At 41.5% G+C, this 24,230-nt stretch overlaps 1 protein-coding gene across 9 annotated transcripts in view; it reads right to left on the bottom strand.

The window, feature by feature from the left end:
• The window catches only part of camta1a (calmodulin binding transcription activator 1a), a 333,390-nt gene that overhangs the window by 13,327 nt on the left and 295,833 nt on the right, over positions 1 to 24,230 (bottom strand). For all 9 annotated transcript variants that reach the window (XM_061735492.1, XM_061735493.1, XM_061735494.1 and 6 more), the window contains 2 exons: positions 9,015 to 9,141; positions 8,459 to 8,593 (listed from right to left, as the gene is read on the bottom strand). In XM_061735492.1, coding sequence (XP_061591476.1) covers positions 8,459 to 8,593; positions 9,015 to 9,141 — 262 coding nt within the window. The remainder of the gene's footprint in view (positions 1 to 8,458; positions 8,594 to 9,014; positions 9,142 to 24,230) is intronic.

The raw sequence follows: 24,230 nt of genomic DNA, 5'->3' as shown, positions 1-24,230 counted from the left end.
GATACACAGCGAGGCTGACATGTCTTTGTTCAGACCCAGTGCTGCAGTGTGCTGCAGTGCAGATGATGTCATCTCCACCTGCTGCCTGCTGCTTCAAATGCGATACACGTCCACTGCAGAGGGAGGAGGGGGGTGGAGACGAGTGGGTGGAGACGGGGAAGGTGAGCCACCAAACAGCACAGTAACAACACCGTGACGTTGGAAATGCCCTCCCACTCTCTGGTTTACTCCCTTGTGACGGTTTGCAGTAGCAGACGTGGTCACTTTCACGTATTTAGCGCAGACTGTGACATGTCGCTTCAAAACACAATTGCCTGTTAAAATGAGACTTGGTGCTCGAGCGCTTGAGCAGGCTGTGTTCAGACAACCAGAGAGCTGCTGCCATACAGGTAGCCCTTCAAACCAAAGTTCAAGCTTGTCCGGCTGAATTTCATTGTGTGTTTAGTGTATTATTATAAACTACTATATAATTTTCGGTACCTAATTTCCCCTGCTGAAATACAGACCTGCACTTCCTTACAATAAAAAGTGAATGTACAAAGTAGCGACAACTTCGCTTCATTAACCTAACATTCCCGTCCAACCTGACCATAGAGGCAGGTGGAGAAACATGTAGTCAGAGCTATTTTAACCATTAACAGAGTTAAAAGAAGACTTTTTTCCTGAGTAGTATATATATACTGCTAAATGATGACCTGGCCTGTCTTTCTTCAGAAGCAAGACACTTTAGGGACGAAAATCTAAAAGAAGGGAAAATACTGCACTGCTGTTTGTTTAACAGATTCACAGCTGCTCAGCTAAAAATGAACACTAGTCTCAAAAAGTATTTTAAAAAAAGGAGACTAGAACTTTTATGATCTAAAGTATAAACCACTTTTGTTGTTTTCTACCTTATTAGATTAGACAAGTTTGTAATGTTTTCCTCCTGGGACATTCACTGACCTGTGAACCGTTCCCATAACAGATATTAGAGTCCACTCATAAAGCCACAAGTCGGTTGTGTGATATTTCTTTTACTCATAAACACCACAGCAGGAGTACTGGAACATAACTTATGCATGATAGCAGCAAACTCAGAAATGCTCCTTCACGGTTGTTATGACTGCTCTGTCTCACAATGGCTCTGTTGTTTCTCCTAACAAGCTTCTGTCAAAGGTTACAGTTAAGAGCCTTTTAAAATGTACATGAGGTTTCAGTCCACAAAGACCTGCTCCCCTGGACGTATCCTGCATCTTTGGGACGGGGGAGCAGCTCCTCGTGAGACAGTCTGATATACACGGGGAATGAAGGATGCGCTGCTTATGAGGACACGGTGTGGCACGACCGTAGTGAGAGCAGGCTGCAGCGAGAAGGGGAGATAACAGGACAGAGTAAGGACAGGACAAGGGTGAAGAGAATGATGGTGAGGGGAAGATAAAAAGAAGAGAGGAATGAAAAGGGCAAGACATACAGGACATGCCAAAACAGAGGCCATCAGTGAGGCAGAATGGAAAATTCACTTGTCCCTTCTCAGAAATGTCAAGGATGAAGAAAAGAGAACTATTATTGGAGCCAGAGTCTCTTAAGAAATATCTCAACGCATGTGTCCACTCTCACATAACCTGTCTGCACACTTCACCAGTAACAGTTGAGCCCAACGCACCTACTGTCCAAGTATTAAAACACAGCAGGAAGTGGGAAAAACAAACAATTAACAAAGCAAACTCAACTTACAATCATCAAGAGTTATTCATTTGTGTGATTTTTGATCAATCACGTTCTTAATCATCCAACATTAGGGCTGTTATTAAAATAAAAGGCAGCTTTCTTCTATCCTAAAAGAGCTTACAGATGTATTTACTTCTGATAGACTGTGGTGGAGCATCTTTAATCCTCACTTCTCAACCTTTAGTCTCCTTATGCCAATCGAGTTCAGAGCTGAACCTCATTATCTTCCCCAGCTAGTCAAATAACCACGTGTATCCCCGTGGAAAGACCAGAGGGCAGCCCCCCTCAGGGTCTTGGTGAGCGGTGATTGACAGGGGCCCGTATTTGGGACCACGCAGACGGAGGGGCCATCTGGCAGCAGCCCACGCAGCTGGAGCGCACGACTACACACTGACCAAAGACACACTAGCCTTGCTTTTAGTCATAGTTACAAGAGTGATTGCAGAAGAGTTCAATTGCTCAAAGACCAAGATTTAACCGTCTGTAAGGAAGACGTATGTGTGTTATAGATCTGTCCTTCTATCCATCTGCTATAGTATTTATCCTATTCAGGGTCATGGGGTGAGAGGCAAGGCACGTCCTAGTCATCAATCTTTGTGATCCATCACAAGGCTTACACAAAACAGACAACTGGCACTTTAGAGTTTCTTATTAAGATTGAGCAGCACATGCAACCTTTACAATACCAAATGCCCACATTCATAGATTAGATTTTCTTTCCTACTGCAAAAACTGATAAAAACATAAACAAATTTTTGCTGTGACAATATTTCTCCCTCTTGCTCAGCCCAGAGTCAGTCTGCCATCACGTGAATGCTCTTGTAGCCTAACTCATCCTGCATGCATCCGTTTGCAGCCTGGAAAAACAATTCAAATCCCTCACGAACCAGCAAGCTTTAAATTCAAGAGTGAAACAAAAGTTAACGCAGGACAACTCCGGGCTTCCTGTTACATCTTTCCTGTTGTACATGAGAAAAAAAATACATTTAAAAATTGAATATTCAAAATCGATATAGTACTTTTAATACCAGAATTATTTGCCTGTGGTCCTGCCTAATGTTTTACCTGTTTTTCCTCCATTAAATAGTTTACGCTCAACTATACAACATTGTTTAATAACCGTGAACAAAGTTCAAAGGGCTTCAGCAAAGCTTTTGCTCTTCTGCTGGCATTTATCCAGCGATATAGGTCAATATGAGTAGAGTCCGCACACAGAGTAGATAAACTGTGTCACGCTGAAGGTAAAATGCCAAGAGAGCGCACCATGGGGATTTACTGTCATCTCTTATCATGGTAATTGAGTAACACAAATATTGGCTTTTCGTCTTGGAAAGACGTTTGAATTTTAAAATTAAAAAATAAATGTTTTCAGGAAATAAAGAACAAGCATTTATTTTGCTTCCTATTTGCATAAATAACTATATGCTGCTTGACATATGAGCTGCAGGCAGACGCATGAATGAGAGAAGAGTAGAGAAATTATTTCAAAGAAGAATCAATCAAATATAAAACCCGGCAGCCCAGGGGACGCTGCTCGTCCAAACCCTGTTAGGCTTAATGCACTCACAAAATCCTCAGCCTGTTGTGGATTTCCTCTCATTCTTTTTCAACACACCAATTGAAATTGTAGTCCAGTCTTTTTTCCCAGACAATTTGGCCCATTTCATCTGTAATTTACAATTGCTGACAGACAGGTGTCTGATCTGAAGTAGAGATCAGAGACATAAAGCTATAAGATTTTGAAAACTGTAGCGTTTTTTTGAGAGACCACAGGATGCATTGGCTTCTGTTTTTTTATATTGGTCATTTAACAACTCACTTATAAACCTTTTAACCAGCTGAAATACATCTGCAAACTGATCGAATGACTATTAAAACTAAACAAAATCTATTTAGCAGGTAGAAAGGGAAAAGATGAGCTTCTTACCACTAATGTGAGCTCATTAATTCATATTTTGAGTCATACACGTGCCTTCCAACCTACCAATACTTTTATTGTACACCATAGTGTCAGTTTTATTAGAAACTGCGTAAACTTCACAAAGCTAGAATCTGCTGCATAACCATCAATCTGGCTTTGATTTGATCATATTGTATACTATAAATACACTGTCACAATACTTAAATCTATAAAGTTAAATAAATAAAATGCCAACACTGTGAGAAAAAAAAATTAAGCAGCCAATTTATCAATAAAAAAAGTCAATTAGCGTGAGACTTGCTTAACTTGGAAGATTTCTAATTACTGGAGAAATGTCAAGTGAGTCAAGGCAGGTTTATTTATATATCACATTTAATACAGAATGCCAATTAAAGGTACAGAAAAAAGACATTTTCTCTGTCATGCTCCTTTTCTCATCAAAACTGCTCCTATGGGGTGATCCATCACCTCTAGGCGTAAGCTTTCCTGTGGTACTGCAACTGTTAATGGAACTACAACTGCCATTGCTCCTTTCGATAATATTGTCAGTGCAACTTCGACAGCTATTAAACTAATGAACGTGCTGTTATGTACTCACACAGCAATTTCTACCATAATGTAACTCATCAAAATAGCCTTTCTGCTTTTCTCATTAAAAATACATATTCATGACAAATGAAACAACTCCTGCTACTGTACAAACACAGGAGTAACAACTGCTCCTACTCTGCTAAAACTACTACAGCTGATACAACTGTGTGCAGACTTGTCAGTACAGTTTTCATGCAGTTGTAAGGTGTAAGCTACTCTTTATATACATATTATATATATGTATACACACACACATACAATATATATATATATATATATATATATATATATATAAATAAATAAATAAAATATACATAAATATATGTTTGTATATGTAGTTAGATTTCAATGTGCATATTCTTTAAGTTTACAAGACATTGAAAAAAGGCTGCGACTGAAGTTTTTGTGGGCTTCCAGGGCTAAGGTATGGCATATGCATCTAGTTCTATGCAAGAATGCAGGACAACTTCACCAATGAGCAACAGGTAGATAAATGCATGTGTGTCTGTCTTGCTTTAAGGGCTGGAAAGCTATCCAGCTTGAACGAGTCTGGATGAAGTTCATGGATCAGTGGTGCTGAGCCTGTAGATCATCACATGCGCCGTATGTACTGTCATCTGTCCTTGTCGTGGATGAGGTCAGCCCTGACTGCGATGTGACCCGTGTTGCACTAGCAGTAGTAGTTGTTTTTCTCCCAGCTGCACACACAGCCCTGGCAGCGTAGCGGCAGTCCAGGATGCGACAGCCTCAATGCGCTAAAGCTCTACCTACAGCGCTCAGCAACACGTGAAGCTGCACTTGCGGCAGGCTGGGTCACACTGACCCCAACATTTCAATCACACTAACCAGAGAGAAGGAAACGTGAAAGCTCGGGTTTTGTAAAGCATCTAGACTGATTGGGGGGTTTGGGGGGGCTGAAAGTTACGGTGCCATGAGACATGGATAACACGAGTCGTGCGTCAGGGGTTAATACTCGCAGAGTCACACGGAACACATGGGAAGCATGTGGCCAAAAACAGATGGTTTCTTACAACTCTGTTACAGCAGTGTAAAACTACACCGAGACACAACAACTTACATGCGGGTTTTTTTTTTTTAAACAGAAACGTTAAACTTCTGACATGAAGAAAAACGCACAGAATAACAGAACATCCCAAAGACAAACACAACCACAACACAGCACAACACTACAGCCAAAGGTTGAGCTTAACACTTCTAACCTTCTATTTTATTTTCCATTGGTAGAGTCCACCTCAAAGCCCAAAAAAAAAAACAAAAAAAAAAAAACAGCCCCTTTGTCTGCTAGGAAATGCAGATGTCAATCATCCTGACCCAGAGAAGTCCAACCAAAGCTGCATTTCCTTCAAATTGTATTTTTTCCCCCCGACAGTCTGGCGGCCAGTTTAAAGCATGGTGTTACATGGAGGGGAAGAAATACAAAAAAAGAAAGGAAAAGTATTTGTATCCGTGCTGTGGACTAAATCTCACTCTCCACAGAGCAGTCGTCAACAATGGAACAAAGTGAGAGGAGAGAGCGACGTGAGGAGCGAGGGAGAGGAAGAGCGCTCATTCTCTCCTCCTCTAGCAGCCCCACCTCCTCCCACTGGTTTCTGCTCGCAGTCATGACACACATGCACTCATGACCACATGCCTACATGACACATGAACACATGCACTCATGCCCGCGTCCCCGGTGCTGTAGCAGCCGCGACCAGCCTGCAGTAAAGCCGCCTGGAGCCGCGGGGACGCGCCGTGCCACGTGTGGCCGGTAAACAGACGCGTCCCGGAGCCGCGGGGAGCTCCTACGAGCTGGAGGCTCCCGGACCCGGGACTGGTACTGCTGCTGCTGCTGCTGGGACCAGCTCGGAATCAGCAGTCCTCGGCTCTCCGCGGCGCGTAAATGCGCCTCGGCGCCGGAGGAAAGTCGGCGCAACCGCGCAAAACCAGCCCCGCGACCGGCGTAAGGCTGATTTATGGTTCCGCGTTACACCAACGCAGAGCTACGGTGCGCGTCGCCGCGTACCCTACGGCGTAGGCTCTGCGTCGATTTAACGCGGAACCATAATTCAGCCTTTAACCGCCTGTCTGAAACTAGACATTGCTCAACCTGCGGGAGTCGACCATGTTTACTCAAACACGCCCACTCCCCCACGCCTGCATTGTGTGTGTGTGTGTGTGTGCCATGCCGCCGTAGTAAAGCGGGGACTCGGCGCTAATAACCCTGCCGGCCGGCATGTCTCCCTGCCTGCGCGGGGCTGGACCTGCCGTCCCGGCGGGACCTCTCCCTCCTCTCCCTCCCCGGGTCCTGCGCTCTGAGCTGGGGGACTTGGTGTGGGGGGGACGAGGGGGGGACGGTAGAGCTCTGCGGCTCCAGCAGCTTTCTGTCCTGCCCGTGGCTGCCGTACCTGCAGTGCTGCAGAGGAAAGGCGCCCCTTCCCCCACTCTGCATTATGACAAATCAAGGCAGGCAGGCAGCTGTGCCATTAGCACATCATAGCACAGTTTAGGCTCACGGAGCCGCTGCAGACGCGGGCAAACAATGTTGGCACGGTTGGCACACAGCCTTCTGGCAACAGCCCGGCTATTCGAGTTAATCAAACCTCTGACAACATACTCGACAAGGCAACAGAGCCCCTGTCACCTGGCTGCTTTAGGAGGCATAAATATCTAGTTGTGATTATTCCGTTAAAAGGAAAGCGCTTCTGTGTTTCTTAGTGTGTGCGTGCCACCGAACCGGCCATTATGAACGTGGAGCCAGCACGTAATTATACCTGCCCTACTTTTAAAATAAGTTACACAATGAATTTGGGATTCGTTGGTCACAAGACCGGTGAACCACGTGGGCAGCTCTGCGCAGCAGCGCTGTCCGCGCAGCGGTGCTGAAGCTGCGGGCTGAGCGCTGAGCGCTGCTGCCGCCAGACCACACTCCTGGATTAATACTGACATAACAGCCTTCCACCTCCACATGGATTCCCTTGTTTCTCAGGTGCACACAGAGACTCACAAGGTACCTCAGCACGTTGACAAAATCTAACTTTATTTGGGCACATGGAAATAAACACAATAAATCTTATAATAACCATATATGACCACTGTTATTTATATATTTGGCTTAATTTCTTGTGTTTAGACAATGCTGCAAATACCCTATTCAGCTGTGTTTTTTTTAATAAATGTAAGGGCAGATGATCTATTAACTGTTGTGTATCTGGGTGCATATAGGACAAAGACTACATGTGAAAATTGCTATGCAATGAATAATGAAGAAATTGCAAGAGATGGTAGGCAAAGAGTTAATATAAGTAAGGTAATAACGTGGGCTGTGTTTTCCCTGAGACAGTCAGCTCCTCCTTAACTGGTTCTGTGAATGGGCCAGTGAGGCAGTAGGGTATGAATGGCGGAAGGATCCGCTGGTGCTGCCATGTATGGGAGCTACCATGCAGGTCTCCATTACTCACTCTCACTCCCTGAAGGGCCGTCTGCAATGCAGCTGTCCTGTGAGCCTGTGCTTCACCGTGCCCTACTTTATTCTGTCAATGCTCAAATACTGCAGCAATACTTCTCCTAGCAGCAAACACACACACACACACACACACACACACACACACACACACACACACAGACCAACAATGACTTAGACATGCACCACATCGATGAGCCTGTAGTATCCTCTGACTCACAGACATGACTGAATGGAGACTCTCCAGTCTTGCTGCACCTATTATTTCATTTAGGTGTTCATAACTTCTTAACAAATATTTATATGTCATTTATTCATTCATTCATTCACCAAACTGATGTTAAAATATACAGTAGGTACTGTATGCATGACACAACCTCATTTAAGCAACATGTTCAGGACAGGCAACATCAGCTACAGTACCTCTGGGCCATTTGCTTGAACTCAACATCAATATCATGCTAAAGAGATCACACTTAGCACTGTGAAAGGTCTTAGACAGGGAAATAGTTTTTTACAGTCTCTTTATTAAGATACGAACTCATAAATCATAAATGAAAATAGACAGCTGAGCAGTTCTATGTGTATCTCACTGTTTACCAAACACTCTTTTTCAGATTAGATAAAAATAAAATCAAGATAGTAAAGTTACAAGTGAGAAGGGAAAAACTGCATTGGGATAGTGAGTGAGTAAAGTAAAACTAAGATAAAAAAATATATTTGATGACTGAATAATTGCAAAAGATCCAAAGCCAGTACAAAACCAAGAGTATCCCTACCATCCAAAGAGAGCCAGTCGTGCTGAGACGAAGGTAGTGATGGAAGAGCACGGGCCTTGTACTCAAACACCACAGAGTTGGAGATAATCTGGTTACTGATGGCCACTTGCAGCGTCACCAGACCTGTATCATGAGCTGGACAGGGAGGACATAATGACAGTCTGGGACATTACAGAAAGAATGCTACTATTACAATTTACGGATAGATTTGCTTATCAGTAATGCCTGGTGCAGTTCAGTCGTCCAGTGATTCATGGATTCATTACTCTTGCATATGGAATTGCAGGTGAGTTTGTGATTAAATTGTAATTTCATTTTTATTATGATGATTAAAAGGATCATTAACAACATAGGAGGACTATTACACCGTCAAATGAATTATTTGTGAAAGAAGACTGAGACAAGGATGTTTCTATTAATAAAAATATAAAAAAGCAGCACCTGCAAACAAAAAAAAAAAAAAAAGAACTGAGGATTCAAAATCATGCTTTGATTAGTTGAGGTTGACTAATAAAATAAAATGTTAAAAAAGTGCCTGGAGCTTCCTCTGTCTTACCTGGGCAGTAGCAACGTAGCACTCCTGGCTGGATGAGGGAAGCTGGGACTGAGATCTGATCAAACAAACAGCTGTAGGTTGAGCTGGCCTCCTGCCAGGGACCTGTGATCAACACCTTAACTCCACCCTGAAAGACATAATGAATGAACAAAAGAAGCTCAGCACACATTCAACAAACCAGGTTTAAGTTTTCCGAATAAAAGAATGCAGTGTTACCCTGCCATCTAGAGTGAAAAGATGAGAACGACACCTAGGTAAGGGGAAGCAACTCCTTTTTATTGAGCTCTGCTGCCATCGTTTGGATACACAAAGTTATTTCACTTCATGGTCTTCACCAACACTGAGGTTAGATGTTGTGCTGCCCTCAAGAGGAAGAATGAAGGCATGACTGAAGGCAGGATTTTATTATACAGGAACGATTCACATAATCAGGGAGTGATGAAAAAAAGAGTGTGTTTATGTATGGGCAAGATTTAGCTTTGATACTTTTTACATTTAAGTTTACATTATTAACTGATGCTAAACGATTTTTCCAAAACAACTTATAGTTACTCATAGTTACAGATTGCTTATTCAGTGGCTTCACTGTGCAGTTCCAGATCCAAGATTGGTTACCTGTTCTCGACCCCTCGACCCGCCTCCACACTACCTGGCTATGACATTATTAAACTGGGCCTCATCTCGACTAGCCAATCTCTGAAGTTAATCGACTACTTAAGTCCAGTATCTCCTCATCAAATCTAGATGTGATTTGCTCTGGATAGCCACCAACCGTTTCTGTATCCCCTAAGGCAGGGGTATTCAACTAGATTCGGCCGGGGGCCACATCTGCAAAAGGACTGTATGGAGAGGGCCGCACAATTTGAAAATGTGGGGGTTTTCAAAATGTATTTTGCACACAAAGACGAAGACTTATGTAAATATAATACATTTGTATTATACATTTCAATATATCTAGTTTACATATGAATTATGTATTAATTGTCTCCAGATTTAGTAATTGTGAATGTTAAATATAATATTCAGATAAATAAATATTATTTTGAATGCAAGTTCATTTTGAAACCATGCATTGAGCAAATTTAATGAAATTGATATTGACCTACTTTTAATAAAACACGCCATAATGACAAAGCACCACTTTCCACCAAGATTTCCTTATTTGAATATTATATTAAGCATTGAGCACAACCATTTTAGTCCATAGTAGCCAGTTATAAAAATATTATTAAAAAAAAAGAAAAAAATAATAATTTTTTTTTTTTCAACAAACATCCCCTTTTTTGAAATATGACCAGGGGCCACATAAAAGCTCCTGGCGGGGCGCATGTGGCCCGCGGGCCGCCAATTGAATAGCCCTGCCCTAAGGACTGATCTAGTTTGATATCAGCTTTGAGAAACTTTCAGACTGTACCAGAAACTGGGGTTTAGACTTACTGTATACGGTTTAAAGAGCGCAAAACATCCTATTTTGTGCCTGCTATGGTTTGATGCTGCTGAGTTGCACGTTTGCACCAGCGGTTTATTCCTTCCTAGTTTGTTACGATTAGTATTTTAGTGGTGTATTTTCCAAAAAATATGCAGTTTAGTAAAGTGCTGAATCCATCTGGTGATCCCAGTCTTCTACCGCTGTGGCTATTCTGACTCTGCAACAGTCTAAACAGTTTTTTCTTCTCTATAATTCTTCCTTAGGCTATAAGTACTTGTCTAATCATTAATATTTGTCATTTAAGTTGAACATCATATCCGCTGCCTTTGATTTTGATGTTGCATGGACCTAAAGATATGTTATAGCTAAAGTCTAAATAGAAATAAGCTTTTATGTCAAACTTTTACAACAATTTAGTTTGACAAGTGGCTCCCCAAAATGTTTTCTTTGCTTCTTCAGTAGCAAATATGATTAAGTATTAATGTCTATTCTTTTCATTTCATAGGCAGTAAATAAACACAATCTCAATTTTGTGAAAGTCTAAGTTAAGTTATTTTCCAAAAATGTAATAAATGTATTCATCTGACTATTTACAAGCTGCTGCTACTTCAGTTTGCAGATCATGTAATCATTAGAGCATATTTTGATGCCAGTAGTTAAAGTCAATGGCACACTCTGCAGTGTAATTAATTAATTCAGCAATGATATAATTTGCCATAGTGCATTTATTTTAGGTAACTTTTTATTGCATGGAGTCCGTCAGGGCGGCTTACTTTCCCCCTGCCTATTTAATGTGTATATGGATGCTCTATCAGACCAGTTGAGAAGCTGTAAAACAGGTTGTGTGATAGGAAATACTATTGTTAATCATCTTATGTATGCGGATGATCTGGCAATCATTTCTCCCTGTAGTGCTGGGTTTCAGGAGCTGCTCAACATATGTTCTGAATATGGGGTGGAATTCAATGTTAGCTATAATGCTAAAAAGAGCTCTGTTATGATTTTTAGAACTAATGGTGATAAGGAACTGGTGTTCCCATCATTTCATTTGTCAGGGAATGTGTTACCTTTTTGTCACACTGCTAAGTATTTGGGACACATCATCACTGATGATTTTTGTGATGATGAGGATATGTATAGGCAACGGCGTGTTTTATATACACAAGCAAATGTGCTGAAACGTAAATTTTCCTGGTGTTCTGATGGAGTTAGAATTAATCTCTTCAGAGCATACTGTACCCCACTCTACACTGCCCCCTTTGTGGGTTAAATTCAAAAAGGCAAGCATCCGCAAACTGCAGGTTGCCTATAATGATTGCCTACGCATTTTGATGGGAAAACCCAGGTGGTGTAGTGCAAGTGAGTTATTCTGTCAAATGTGTATAAACACTTTTCATCCTCTGTTGAGAAAATTGATGTATAGATTCATTTGTCGACTGAATGACACACAAAACTCTGTTCTAATGCTGTTGACCAATCCTGGACTGAGTGCTGTGAGATATCAGCAATGTGGAAACACTGGCATGACTGTCTTTTTTAAATTTGTATGTGTTTGTCTTTTTTAAACAGACCCTGAGTCTATTAATAAAGTCTATCTATCTATCTATCTATCTATCTATCTATCTATCTATCTATCTATCTATCTATCTATCTATCTATCTATCTATCTATCTATCTATCTATCTATCTATCTATTAAAGAACTAAAGCTAAATCACTGTTAGTTCACTGACAAAGAAAATGTATAATTTTGTAACAATATTCCATTTTCAGCTTTCTGCTAAAAGCAGTTCTCTTAAACCGCACTCCATCTTCAGCTCTACTTCGTTGTTCACAGGGGAGAATAGTGTGTGTGTGTAAGCTGAGGCAAAAAAGCCAGTGGAGAGTCCAGGATGAGTTTCTTCTTGAGTGAAAGCTTTGGACATCAGGATTACAACATCTGGACAGTGAGAAAACAGCTGCAAGTCTTCAGTTGGCTGCACAAGTGATATGAACAAAAATAGCATATAGAGAAGTGAGGATGCTTGTGTCCCCTTTTTTAAAATTAGCTCTGGTACAAATGGCAAGATTTTAAGCTGACCACAGTCTGCAATTGTTCTTCATCAAAGCCAGTGACAAAACAGTTTCACAATCACAAAGAGCCAAAGAAGATTCCCTAAACCAGTTCTTTAATGTTCTAATTTTGAGTGTTTGTTAGACAAAAATTCATCATGTGTTTATTTTTTCCTTGTAAAAGTGTATGTGTATGTGTATGTGTAGTAATCAACACACAATCAATGATTGTTGCTATGCAAAAAAGTAATCTTATATCAAAGAAACTAAAATAAAATGTTTTTAAACACTGAAAGTGAACATATTACATGGTATTTTGTTTATACTGACTGTTGTTTGCACGGAAATGTAATAAAATTAGTTTGCAATAATAAAAATGATAATTAAAAAAATATTATGGGCTTTAGTGGTCTTTAGTTAAAGGTGAAGAATGACAAGACTATGGGGAGAGAGCAGGAAAACCTACAGTTAAGGGGCTTGCATTGGGACAAAAACCTGGGTCCACTGTGACAAAGACTGAGGCTGTTTATGAAGTTCCTTCTCAACCACATGAAGAGCCCTTTGTCCCAGTTAAATTATTATTATTACTGATTTTGATCTGTGTCTAATTAACTCTAAGTAAAGCCTCAAATAACATTAAATTGGGTTTTTACAGGTGTAAGTCCAACCATAGAGTTTTAAGGTTGCTGTTAACAAACCTTCTCCTCTTGGCCCCTGATGGTGGACTTGTATCTGTGCTTGTCCTGTTGGATCTCATTCTCAGCGCTGCATTTCATACAATTGATCACAACATTTTAGACTTAAACATGTTATTGGGATGAAAGGAACTGCATCAGACTGGTTTAAGTCATATTTATCTGATAGATTCCAATATGTACGTAAATTTAGAGTCTTCCTCACGTATCAGACTTATCCACGGAGTTCCGCTGGGTTCAGTGGTTGGACTGATTCTTTTTACCTTTATATGTGCTCCTATTTGGTAATATAATTAGACTGCATACAATACATTTGCATTGCTATGTTGATGATAATCAGCTATACCCCTTCATAAAACCAGAAGACACTAACCAGTTGATTAGAATACAAACCTTAAAGACATTGAAGACCTGGATAACTAAAAAATGTCTCTGGCCAAGTTCTGATAAAACTGAAGTCGCTTTTGGACCTCAGCCTTTTACGGACATATTGCCTAGTTACTGTAGATGACATTACTTCAATCTCTGGTACTACAGCTAGGAACCTGGGAGTTATTTGTATAAGAATTTGTACTTTGATTCGCATAATTTACAGTATCTAGGACCACCATTTTTCACCTTTGTAATATTGTTAAATTTAGGAAAAACTGCTCCATGCATTTGTTACTTCAAGATTGAACTTCTGTAATTCTTTATTTATTGGCTGTCCCAAAGATTCTCTGAGAAAAACCTCCAGCTCATCTCAAATTAACGCAGCCAGAGTTCTGACAATAACTAGCAGGAGAAATCATGTTTACCCATTTTATTGCTTCTCTTCACTGGCTATCTATAAAATCCAGAATATAAGTTAAAAATCTTCTCCTCACACATAAAGCTCTTAATGACAGGTTTACTTGTGATTTCTACAGTTTAGAATGGGAGGTGGAGTCTTCAGTTATCAGCCCCTCCCCTCTGGGACCAGCTACCAGTTTGTGTTTGGGAAGCAGACACCCTCTCTACCTTTAAGATTAAGCTTAAAAAATTCCTTCTTGACAAGGTTTATAATTCGGGATGGCTCAAGTTCCTTATCCATGCTGATATAAGACTGCTGGGAGACCTCCGGTGATGCACCCCTCCACATCCTGTTCTCTTCAACTCCAACTCTATTATTAACCTGTGTTACTTCTTCCCAGCAGGGATCTGTTTCACTAAACGGGTTATGTTCAAACAGAGTATGTTGAACCTGAACTCAGGGAAACTGTTATTTAATCCCAGGCAAGAGAGTTCAGTTGAGCCAGTTTCAGAATGCGAGGTAACTCATACTTGGATTCTGTTACCACAGTATCGGACTCTGTGCAGTAATCCTGGTCAAGAGCAGGTTTACTTCAACATACTCCGAGTTACTTTCTGTCTCCTCCCCTTAATGAAGCTGAAACAAGTTCAATTTTATCAGACAATCAATCATATAACAGCATTTTAGAGACATCTGAATGACTACTTGTCGCATTTGCGTCAGTCAAGTATATAGATGATCTGAATAGTTTAATGCAGTCAAACCAACCATGACTTGTACTGTTGAGACCCTGATGATTATTCAGGAGCATTTATTTCCTATCACTGCTTGCCTACATGATTTTATCATTCCATGCATGAATAATATTACACACAGTATGTCAATACTTCACACAAAATACCTTGGGTTATGGGTAGCCAATGTCCAGGGATAGTACGGTAAACAGTACGGTAAACATACCCTATTGAAATTGGCTAATTATAGGCCAATTTCTAACCTTCCATTTGTATCTAAAATTCTGGAAAAGGCAGTTTCAAGCCAGTTATGTGACTATTTGTATAGAAATGATCTGTTTGAAGTCTTTCAGTCAGGGTTCAGAATGCATCATAGCACAGAGACAGCACTGGTTCGAGTTACGAATGACCTTCTTATGGCCTCAGATAAGGGATTAGTGTCCATATTGGTTTTACTGGACCTCAGTGCTGCTTTTGACACTGTTGACCATGGCATTTTACTGCACAGGTTAGAGCATGTTGTTGGGATTAAAGGGACAGCTCTACGTTGGTTTAAATCATATCTATCTGACAGGTTCCAGTTTGTTCATGTACATGAGGTTTCTTCAGAACAGTCGAGGGTCTGTTATGGTGTTCCGCAGGGTTCAGTGCTAGGGCCAGTCTTGTTCAGTTTATACATGCAGCCGTTGGGAAGTATAATCCAGAATCACGGCATACACTTTCATTGTTATGCTGATGATACGCAGCTCTACTTGTCTATGAAGCCGGATGAAACAGAACCGTTAGTTAAACTTCAGGCATGTCTTAGGGACATCAAGGACTGGATGTCCAGAAATTTCTTGCTTCTAAATTCAGATAAAACAGAGGTTATCATTCTTGGTCCAGAGCATCTTAGGAAGGGATTAGATGGTGTTGCGATGGCTTCCAGTGCAACTGTGAGAAACCTTGGTGTTGTTTTCGATCAGGATTTGTCGTTTAAACCATATGTTAATCAGGTTTGTAAAATAGCGTTTTTCCATCTCCGTAATATTGCAAAAATTAGGAAAATCCTCTCGCAGAGGGATGCAGAGAAACTAGTTCATGCGTTTGTATCTTCTAGACTGGATTACTGTAATGTGTTGTTAGCAGGATGTCCAAGTAATTTGCTGAATAGGCTCCAGCTGATCCAAAATGCAGCAGCACGAGTACTGACAGGAATTCGCAGGAGAGACCACGTCTCTCCAGTGTTAGCGTCGCTCCATTGGCTACCTGTAAAATTCAGAATTCAATTTAAAATTTTATTACTTGCATATAAAGCCCAAAACGGCTTAGCTCCGCAGTATTTACAAGATTTGATAGTACCTTATGTTCCTGGCCGAGCTCTCCGCTCCCAGGGTGCAGGTTTACTCGTAGTTCCTAGAGTATCTAAATGTAGATTTGGAGGGCGGGCGTTCTGCTATCAGGCACCATTACTTTGGAACCAACTTCCAATCTGGGTTAAGGAGGCTGACACCACCTCCACCTTTAAAACTAAACTTAAAACCTTTCTGTTTAGTAAAGCCTATAGTTAGTGTTTAGTAAACCTCTAGCTGGTGTTGGTAAATCTCTAGGTAGTGTAAACTTTAGTGTGTTAGAGTCAGTAGTCATTGTCGCAGCTATAGAACAAAACTATAATAGTTAGTCTCAAATATAGCTTCGCGGTAGATATGCTGCTATAGGCTTATGCTGCAGGGGGGCACCGACATGGTCCGCTGGGCGGTGCCTCTCACCCTTCTTCTCCTCTCCTTTTCCCTGCCTCTCTTCTCCATTACCATTTTTATTTATTATAAATATCTCATAGCTATCATTTTTGTCCATTGTTCCTGTAGTTTCTTGTGCCGGCCCCCCTTTTTTCTCTTTTGTGTATGTTTGCAGGCCGGAGCCTCAGGAGCTGCGTTCTGGCCTGTGTTCCCGGCCCTCCCCCCCCTCTGGTCATCCCATTGCTTCTTCCACCTGCCTACGTGGATGTCTGCTGTTGCTGCTTCCGCCTGCCTGCACCCCCCCCCCTCTGGTCATCCCGCTGCTGCTTCCACATGACTGTTGTGTGCTGCTGATGCCCCCCCCCCCCCTCTGGTCATCCCGCTGCTGCTTCCACATGACTGTTGTGTGCTGCTGACGCCCCCCCCCCCCCCCACCTCTGGTCATCCCGCTGCTGCTTCCACCTGCCTGCTGTGTGCTGTCGACGTCCCTGACTCCCCCAGTCTGGCCTTCGGCAGGAGGGTCCCCCCTTATGAGCCTGGTCCTGCTCAAGGTTTCTTCCCTCCTAAAGGGGAGTTTTTCCTTGCCACTGTTTGGCTTAAGGCTTTTCTCCCACTAAGGGAGTTTTTACCTGCCATTGTTTATATAATAATTGCTCGGGGGTTTATGTTTATGTTTATGTTTATGTTTATGTTTATGTTCATGTTCTGGATCTCTGGAAAGCGTCTAGAGACAACATCTGTTGTATTAGACGCTATATAAATAAAATTGAATTGAATTGAATTGAATTCTACTCCACATGAAAGTGAACAATGCAGAAATGTGAGAAAAGTTGCCTGACTCCTAATTCCCCCTTTCTTTTTTTCCCTGATCCGATAAATTGGTGGCTATTGGAAAAAGAAGAATAAAAACTTGGAACATAATAAAGTTAGCACAAAAAGTAAGGCGAATTTTTGTGTGGTAGATTATTTCTTTGTTGTAACAATGCTTCTTGGCAATAAATCTTACACCGTTGGAAAGCCTGTTTATTTCCCTTTTAAACGGTGCCACATCTGCAAGTAACATGCATTTGAGGGATGAGCAGCAGAGTTGAGTACGTGGGTTTGCAACCATGAAAAATTTGCCAAATCTGCTCTGCCGAAGCCAAACAACTTGTTTTGTTAATGACTCTTGTTTGTTGTTTGGTGGATTGGATGACTGAAGTTTGAAGAAAAAACACATACTGGCAATTAAAAAATGTATCAATTAAACAAACAGGAGCCTCAGTAGTGTGTGCCACAACAGCCTGGCACTTCCTGCTCACGCTGGTCACCAGCCTGGTCACACTGCTGGGAGATGGATCCCTTTCTTCAACCAGCATTCGTCGCACGTCAGTCAACGTCAGTCACTCTGGCAAAAACCGCACACCCAAGCCGACACAACAAGTGTTCAATGGGGTTGAGGTCAGGACTGCTGGTGGGCCGTTCCATCCTCTCCACTCCCAAGTCTCTGATAAACCTGCTCTGTGAGGGCAAACATTGTCATCTTGGAGGATAGAGTTTGGTCCCAGACTGTGCAGATATGAGATATATACAGGTTGCAGAATCTAATCTTGATATCTCTCTGAATTAAGATTGCCTCCAATGATTACGAGCCTCGTTTTTCCAGTGAGGGAGATGCCGTCCCACGCTATTCACATTGACTTCACCAAAAGATGTTACTCAATTGGTGCAGCAGTCAGCATGGCGTTCTCCGCATCTTCTCTACACTTTGACCTTATGATCCAACTGCCGTAGGCAGAATCTGGACTCATCGCTGAACATGACGTTTCTCTGCATGTTTGGGTGCCTGATTGGCAGCAACTGGGGGCACCAGAAGCTCAAAACAAGCGTAATTTGAAACAGCAAAATAAGTTGTTTGGCATCGGCAAAGAAGATTTGGCCAATTTGTCATGGGCACAACCCACGTACTCATCTCTGCTGCTCAGCCCACAAATGCATGTTCCTTACAAATATGGCACCATTTAAAAGTGAAATAAACAGGCTTTCCAACAGTATAAGATGTATTGCCAAGAAGCATTGTTACAACAAACAAATAACCTACCAGACACAAATTCCTTACTTTTTGTGCTAACTTTATACATTCCAAGTTTTTTTCTTCTTTTTTCAATAGCCAACAAGTCATCGAATCATATAAACATTGATATGATTACTTGTTTAAAATAACTGTATTAGTATCCTGCTCCCACTTGTGTGAGTACAGAAGTTTCCCTTTCGGATTCACCAGTGTGACAGGATGTATTGACAGCATCCAGGCTTCTTGAATGATCTTAACTTTTCCCATTCCTTTAAAATGTTTTTAATGTTAATACAACTATTACCTTTCAGTTAAATGTCTGAAATAAGTTATAAACGAGATCCTTAATTGCTTCCATGTTTTTTGTCACCTCCAGGATCGCAGCTGCATGACAGTGAATACTGAGTCTATATTCCATTTGTCATTCATGCGATATTATAAACAGTCATTAAATATTTTAATTAACCAACACATTCACTTGCTCTGTAATTTTCTCCCTCACCAACTCTCTTTCCTTCGCTGCAGCACAATCTGCTGCATTTGTTCCATATTTGTCTGAATATGTGCTAATATTTATTATAAGAACTTCTCCAGGAGTAGCAAACTAAAATAGGATCTTTTCTGCCTACTGTGCGTTGCCATGGTGAATCAGAGCTCCATACATGACAGCTATTTAGTGGCAGTAACTCGGGTCAACATAATCAGGTGTTAACTGAACCAACTCTGAACTCCTGCTCTGAAACCAAAACTCAGAGTTTCTTAACTCAGAGTTGGTTGAAACAGGCCCCGGATGTTCCTGACCTGTTGTCAGACTTTTTTTTACTTTCCACAGTCGCCTGGTGCTTGCTCAGGACGAGAGATTGTATCTGAGAAAAGTTTGGAGGTTTTCTCAGCGAGGCAATAATCATCACATGTGGTGGCAGCAGCATGTTTCAAAATTGGGCAACGAAGCAGCGATTCCCTGGCGTTGGTTCTGGGTTCTGCCCCCGGAGGCTCAGTCCTCTTCTGCTATCTGATGGCACTTCTGTAAACTTCATCAAATCAAAAATCTTTTTTTTTTCTTGAACAAAACCACACTCCAGGAAAGCCACTCTCTACTGTACGGGATTCATTGGAAGCATATCTTTGTGGACAGGTGATTTCTTATTCTGCAAAGAAAAGAAGGCTCATACAGAATGTATTCAGCAGCTAACAGAGGACATCTTCAGCCTGGATATGCACTATAATCATTCACCTTCACATCCTCAAAAGGCGCCAAAAATTAAGAATGGAGGTTGATATTTTCTCGACACGACAAGCATACAATCTTATTCTAAAATCCAGGCAAAATCTCTGAACATGGGGAAAGGTGGGGAAGATCTTGGCTCATCAGCTTCACCAGAGGACTGCTAAACAGCATATTTCTGAAATCAGGGATGAACAGGATGTCAAACGTGTCGACCACTCTGAAATAAATTCTTGTCTTTTTTATCATTCTTGGCTGTGTACTGCAGAACTACTTGAAGATGAATCAGCTTTGGAGATTTTTTTTTCAGGCTATAGACATACCTAAAATAGACAAAGGGTTAGGGGCAAAGGTAGAAGAGGATATTTCAATCAAAGAGTTAATGGGGGCAATCAAGAGCAAGCAGAATGGCAACTCAGCTGGAGCCGACGACACCCGTCTGAGCTCTTTAAAACGTTTTCCGTTCTGGTAGCCCCTTTTCTCCCTTCTGTCTTAAAGGAATCACTCTCCACAACTTCTCTCCCTTCCACTATGTGTGGGGCAGTCATTCCTCCTACCAAGAGACGGACAAGGATCTACAGCAACGCGGCTCGTACCGTCCAATCTCCCTATCGAATGCAGATGTAAAACTTCTTGTAAAGATCCTAGCTCGCTGCCTGGGGGCTTCACTCGCACTGATTATGTCACCAGATCAGACAGGTTTTGTGAGGAATCGGTACTCCTTTTTTAACACCAGACAGCTGCTCAATGTTATCCATACCCCTTCCACACTCGACACACTGGAGGTTGTTTTGTCTCTTGATACCGAGAAGTCCTTCGATCGAGTGGGGTGCGGATATTTGTTTTTCACTCTTAGAAGGTTTGGCTTTGATTCCAGCATTATATCTTGGATTAAAATCCTATATTCCTCTTCAATGGCTGGAGTGCTTACCAACAACAATCTTTCTCCTTTCTTCAATCTTTGAAGAGGCACTAGGCAAGGCTGTCGGTTATTGCCACTCCTGTTTGTTATTGCTATCGAACCGCTAGCCCAGGCGACACGACAGGACACCGGCATCCAAGGAGTCGTAAGAGGAGGGTCATGAATCCAAAGTGGAGATTATTTACTGCTGTATCTGTCTAGCCCCAGCTTTCCTAGGCTATCAAAAATGTTGAAGTGTTTTGGCAGATTATCAGGCTATGAAATAAACTTTCATAAACGTGAACTAATCCCTATCGGCTCGGCCTCCAAAAATGTGTCACTCAATTCAACGCCTTTCAAAATCAATACAGATAACTTTAAGTATCTTGGGATCTGGATTACATGTAACTTTAAGGATCTTTACAAAGCCAACTTCTTTTTAATGCTGGATGGTTTGAAAAAAAGATATTGGATGGTGGGATCTGCTGCTCTTCTCTCTGAGAGGAGGAATCAATACTATTAAAATTAATGTTTTTCCAAAACTCCAATAGTTGCTTCAAAATCTTCCCATATTCTTGACCGAACATTTTTTCAGTTCTGTTGATGAGCTTATATCTGCATTTGGTGCTTTAACTGCACGCAACCATGCATTCATCTTTAGTAGGGTTGATTATTGTAACAGCATCGTGACAGATTTACCTACATGTATAAAGTCAGTAAAACAACTGCAGCTCATTCAGAAATCTGCTGCTCCAGTCCTCACTAAGGGCCCGATTTACTAAGATCCTCAATAAAGAGTACTAAATTGCGTGTGCACTGAAAAAGTTTGCGCGTGCTGTTTGCGTGTGGTTTGCAGGTGATCAACTAAGATTGCGTGCGCAATTGATAACAGGTGCAAACAGCAGTATTTAAATGAGGTGTTGCGTGTTAAGGTTTGCGAGCGCAGATCTGCGCCATGGAGAGTCTGGATGGAAAGCACAGTCACAAGTGCAAAATGAAATTTGACGAGTTGGAGTTAGAGATATTACAAAAAACGGAAAAACGTCTGGTTTTTCATATTTCAATTTTAGGCACAGATCAAAATACGAAATAGAAAAACGGGCCACAGGACCGAATTTGATTTTAATATTGAATTGGTCGGGTTTGCGTGACCCGGCGGTGCTCGGCATGATCTGAGGAGAAAAAGACAATCAGACACAGAGCTGGAGAGTGCTTTGATTCAATCTATTTATGAGTTAAGTTTTTATTCAGATGTCCACAGTATATTGCAAATATTATATATTATATAGCAAACACTGACAGTAAATGTGTGACAGACGGGACCATCATATGGCCGTCGATTTAACGCAGAACCATAATTCAGGCAAAGCTGCAGTCTCTGCGCTGATCCTGACACAGCGGGTCGGAGCGGATTTGGTCATGATGTTTAACCTGTGTTTTGTGATTAATAAGCACGGGTTTTAATTAAATGTAATTTACGAAGGATGATTTCACGTTCAATAAGATAAATAATCAATAAAATACAAAGTTTTGGCACAAAGGCTTGGCCTGCTTGTGGGCGAGTGGAGGGGTGCACAATAAGAGAAGGTGGCAAGATATAAGGCGAAGAACTAAAGAAAAAGTGGCCTTTAATAAAACTTGTGCAACCATTTTTAAAATAGCATGCAGCAGAATAAAGACTCTCTCTCTGTGTATTCTTTGATTTTGGATGTCGCCTCCTTGCCACAATAACGGCAGCAGCAGATTAGCACCTTCCTTTCGAACGTATTAAATACAGACGCAATCACAATACGCGCAATTACTTTCAGGCTTGGTAAATCTCATTGCGCGTGGTAAATGGACATATTTGCATCTTCCCCTCCCAGTATTTAGCGCTCTCTGGCGGTTACGCCCCATATTGATTATTCATCAGGGCAAAAGTACTAACTGAATTGCGTGTGCAATTTAGCGCATTTGAGAGGCGCAGTCCTCTTTGCACGCTGTTAGTAGATCAGCTGGCACTTTGGTTGCGGGTGCTGTCAAGTTTGCACAGGTTTTAACACACGCAAACCTTTAGTAAATCGGGCCCTTAGACCATAAAAGGGGACCACATCAGTGCAGCTCCGAGGTCTTTACACTGGCTGCCTGACCGTCAGAGGATGGACTTTAAAGTTCTGATGCTGGTCTATGAAGATCTGAATGGTCCAGGACCAGAATACATCAGAGACCTCCTGACCCAGTATGAACCTTTCAGACCCCTCAGGTCATCTGGATCTTTTTTTTTATCAGTTCCCAGAGTCAGAACCAGACATGGAGAAGCTGCATTCAGCTTCTATGCACCACATGTCAGGAACAAACTCCCAGAAAGCCTCAGATCAGCTGAAACAGTGTATTTAAATTCAGAAGACTCACCTGTTCTCAGCTGCATTTGAATAAAGTTTCAAAACTGCACTGGTACTTTTAAACTTGAGTTTCAAAACTTAATATTTTATCAACTTAATATTTGAACTACGGATTTCATCAGATTTGATCTATTGTTCTTTTTTATTTCTTTTTTTTGGTTCAAACTTTAAACCAGACTTTTTATTTCTACTGTGTTATGTTTTAATGTTTCTGTAAAGCACTTTGAATCACCTTGTTGTTTAATTGTGCTATAGAAATAAACTTGCCTTGCCTTTATCTGAAACAAGACAAATCCACATATACGGAAAAGTATCCTGCAGAGACCATGCTCTCAAGGTGGAATGGTGCTTCCAGATTTCCTATTTTACTACTACTCAGCTAACATTAGGGAATAAAGTTCCTGGATGACTGTTACTGAAGGTCCCGCCGGCCCTAAGTGGCTGCTCCCGGAGGGCGCACTACGTAAAGATAACTCTCTACCGGCTCTGCTGTGCTCAGATCCTTTCCCGACAAGATCTATCTCTCATTACTCTACTAACCCCAGTTTTCTCAGCTATTCCTTTTTGCCCCTACGGTTAAAAACCATATGTTCTTCCTCTCTGTACTGTATGCAGCCTTCGAAACCTCATCTAATAAAGGGATCTCCTCACTACAAGACCTTTATCTTAATAATGATTTTGCGTCTTTTGAACCACTGGTACACACGTTCCATCCTCCCAGATCCCTCTTTTTTAGGTACCTACAACTATCAAATGTCATTATGTCACATTTCAGCTGTTTCCCATCTCTCCCCCAACCTTTCTTATAGATTCAATATTCAAAGTGAGCAAGAACCCTCTGCAATTCAATCTCAAAGTGTATGATCTCCTTATGCAACACGATGTGACCACCATAGCACAGTTTAATGGAAAGTGGGAGGAAGATATACATATTCATATCCCAGATCCAGATTGACTAAAGATCATTCAAATAATTTACTCCTCATCCACATGACAACGCCATGCTGTGGTTCAGTTTAAGATTGTATATCGACTTCTTTAGTCCAAAACGAAGCTATCTAGATTGAGACCTGATCTTGACCCCACCTGTGATAGATGTAAACAGGCCCCTGCTACTCTATTACATATGTTCTGGACCGGCCCCAAGATACAACACTTCTGGCGATCAATTTCTTTCACCTTCACTACAGTGCTGAGGGAGCCGGTGGACCTGTCCCCTATTACGGCTTTATTCGGTGTTGTGCCACAGGGGAAAAA

This window comes from Cololabis saira, chromosome 12 (genome assembly GCF_033807715.1).
Source record: "Cololabis saira isolate AMF1-May2022 chromosome 12, fColSai1.1, whole genome shotgun sequence".
In the NCBI taxonomy this organism is placed as follows: Eukaryota; Metazoa; Chordata; class Actinopteri; order Beloniformes; family Belonidae; genus Cololabis; species Cololabis saira.
The sequence above is the reverse complement of the archived record's forward strand: the minus strand, read 5'-3'. Positions and strand labels throughout refer to the sequence as shown.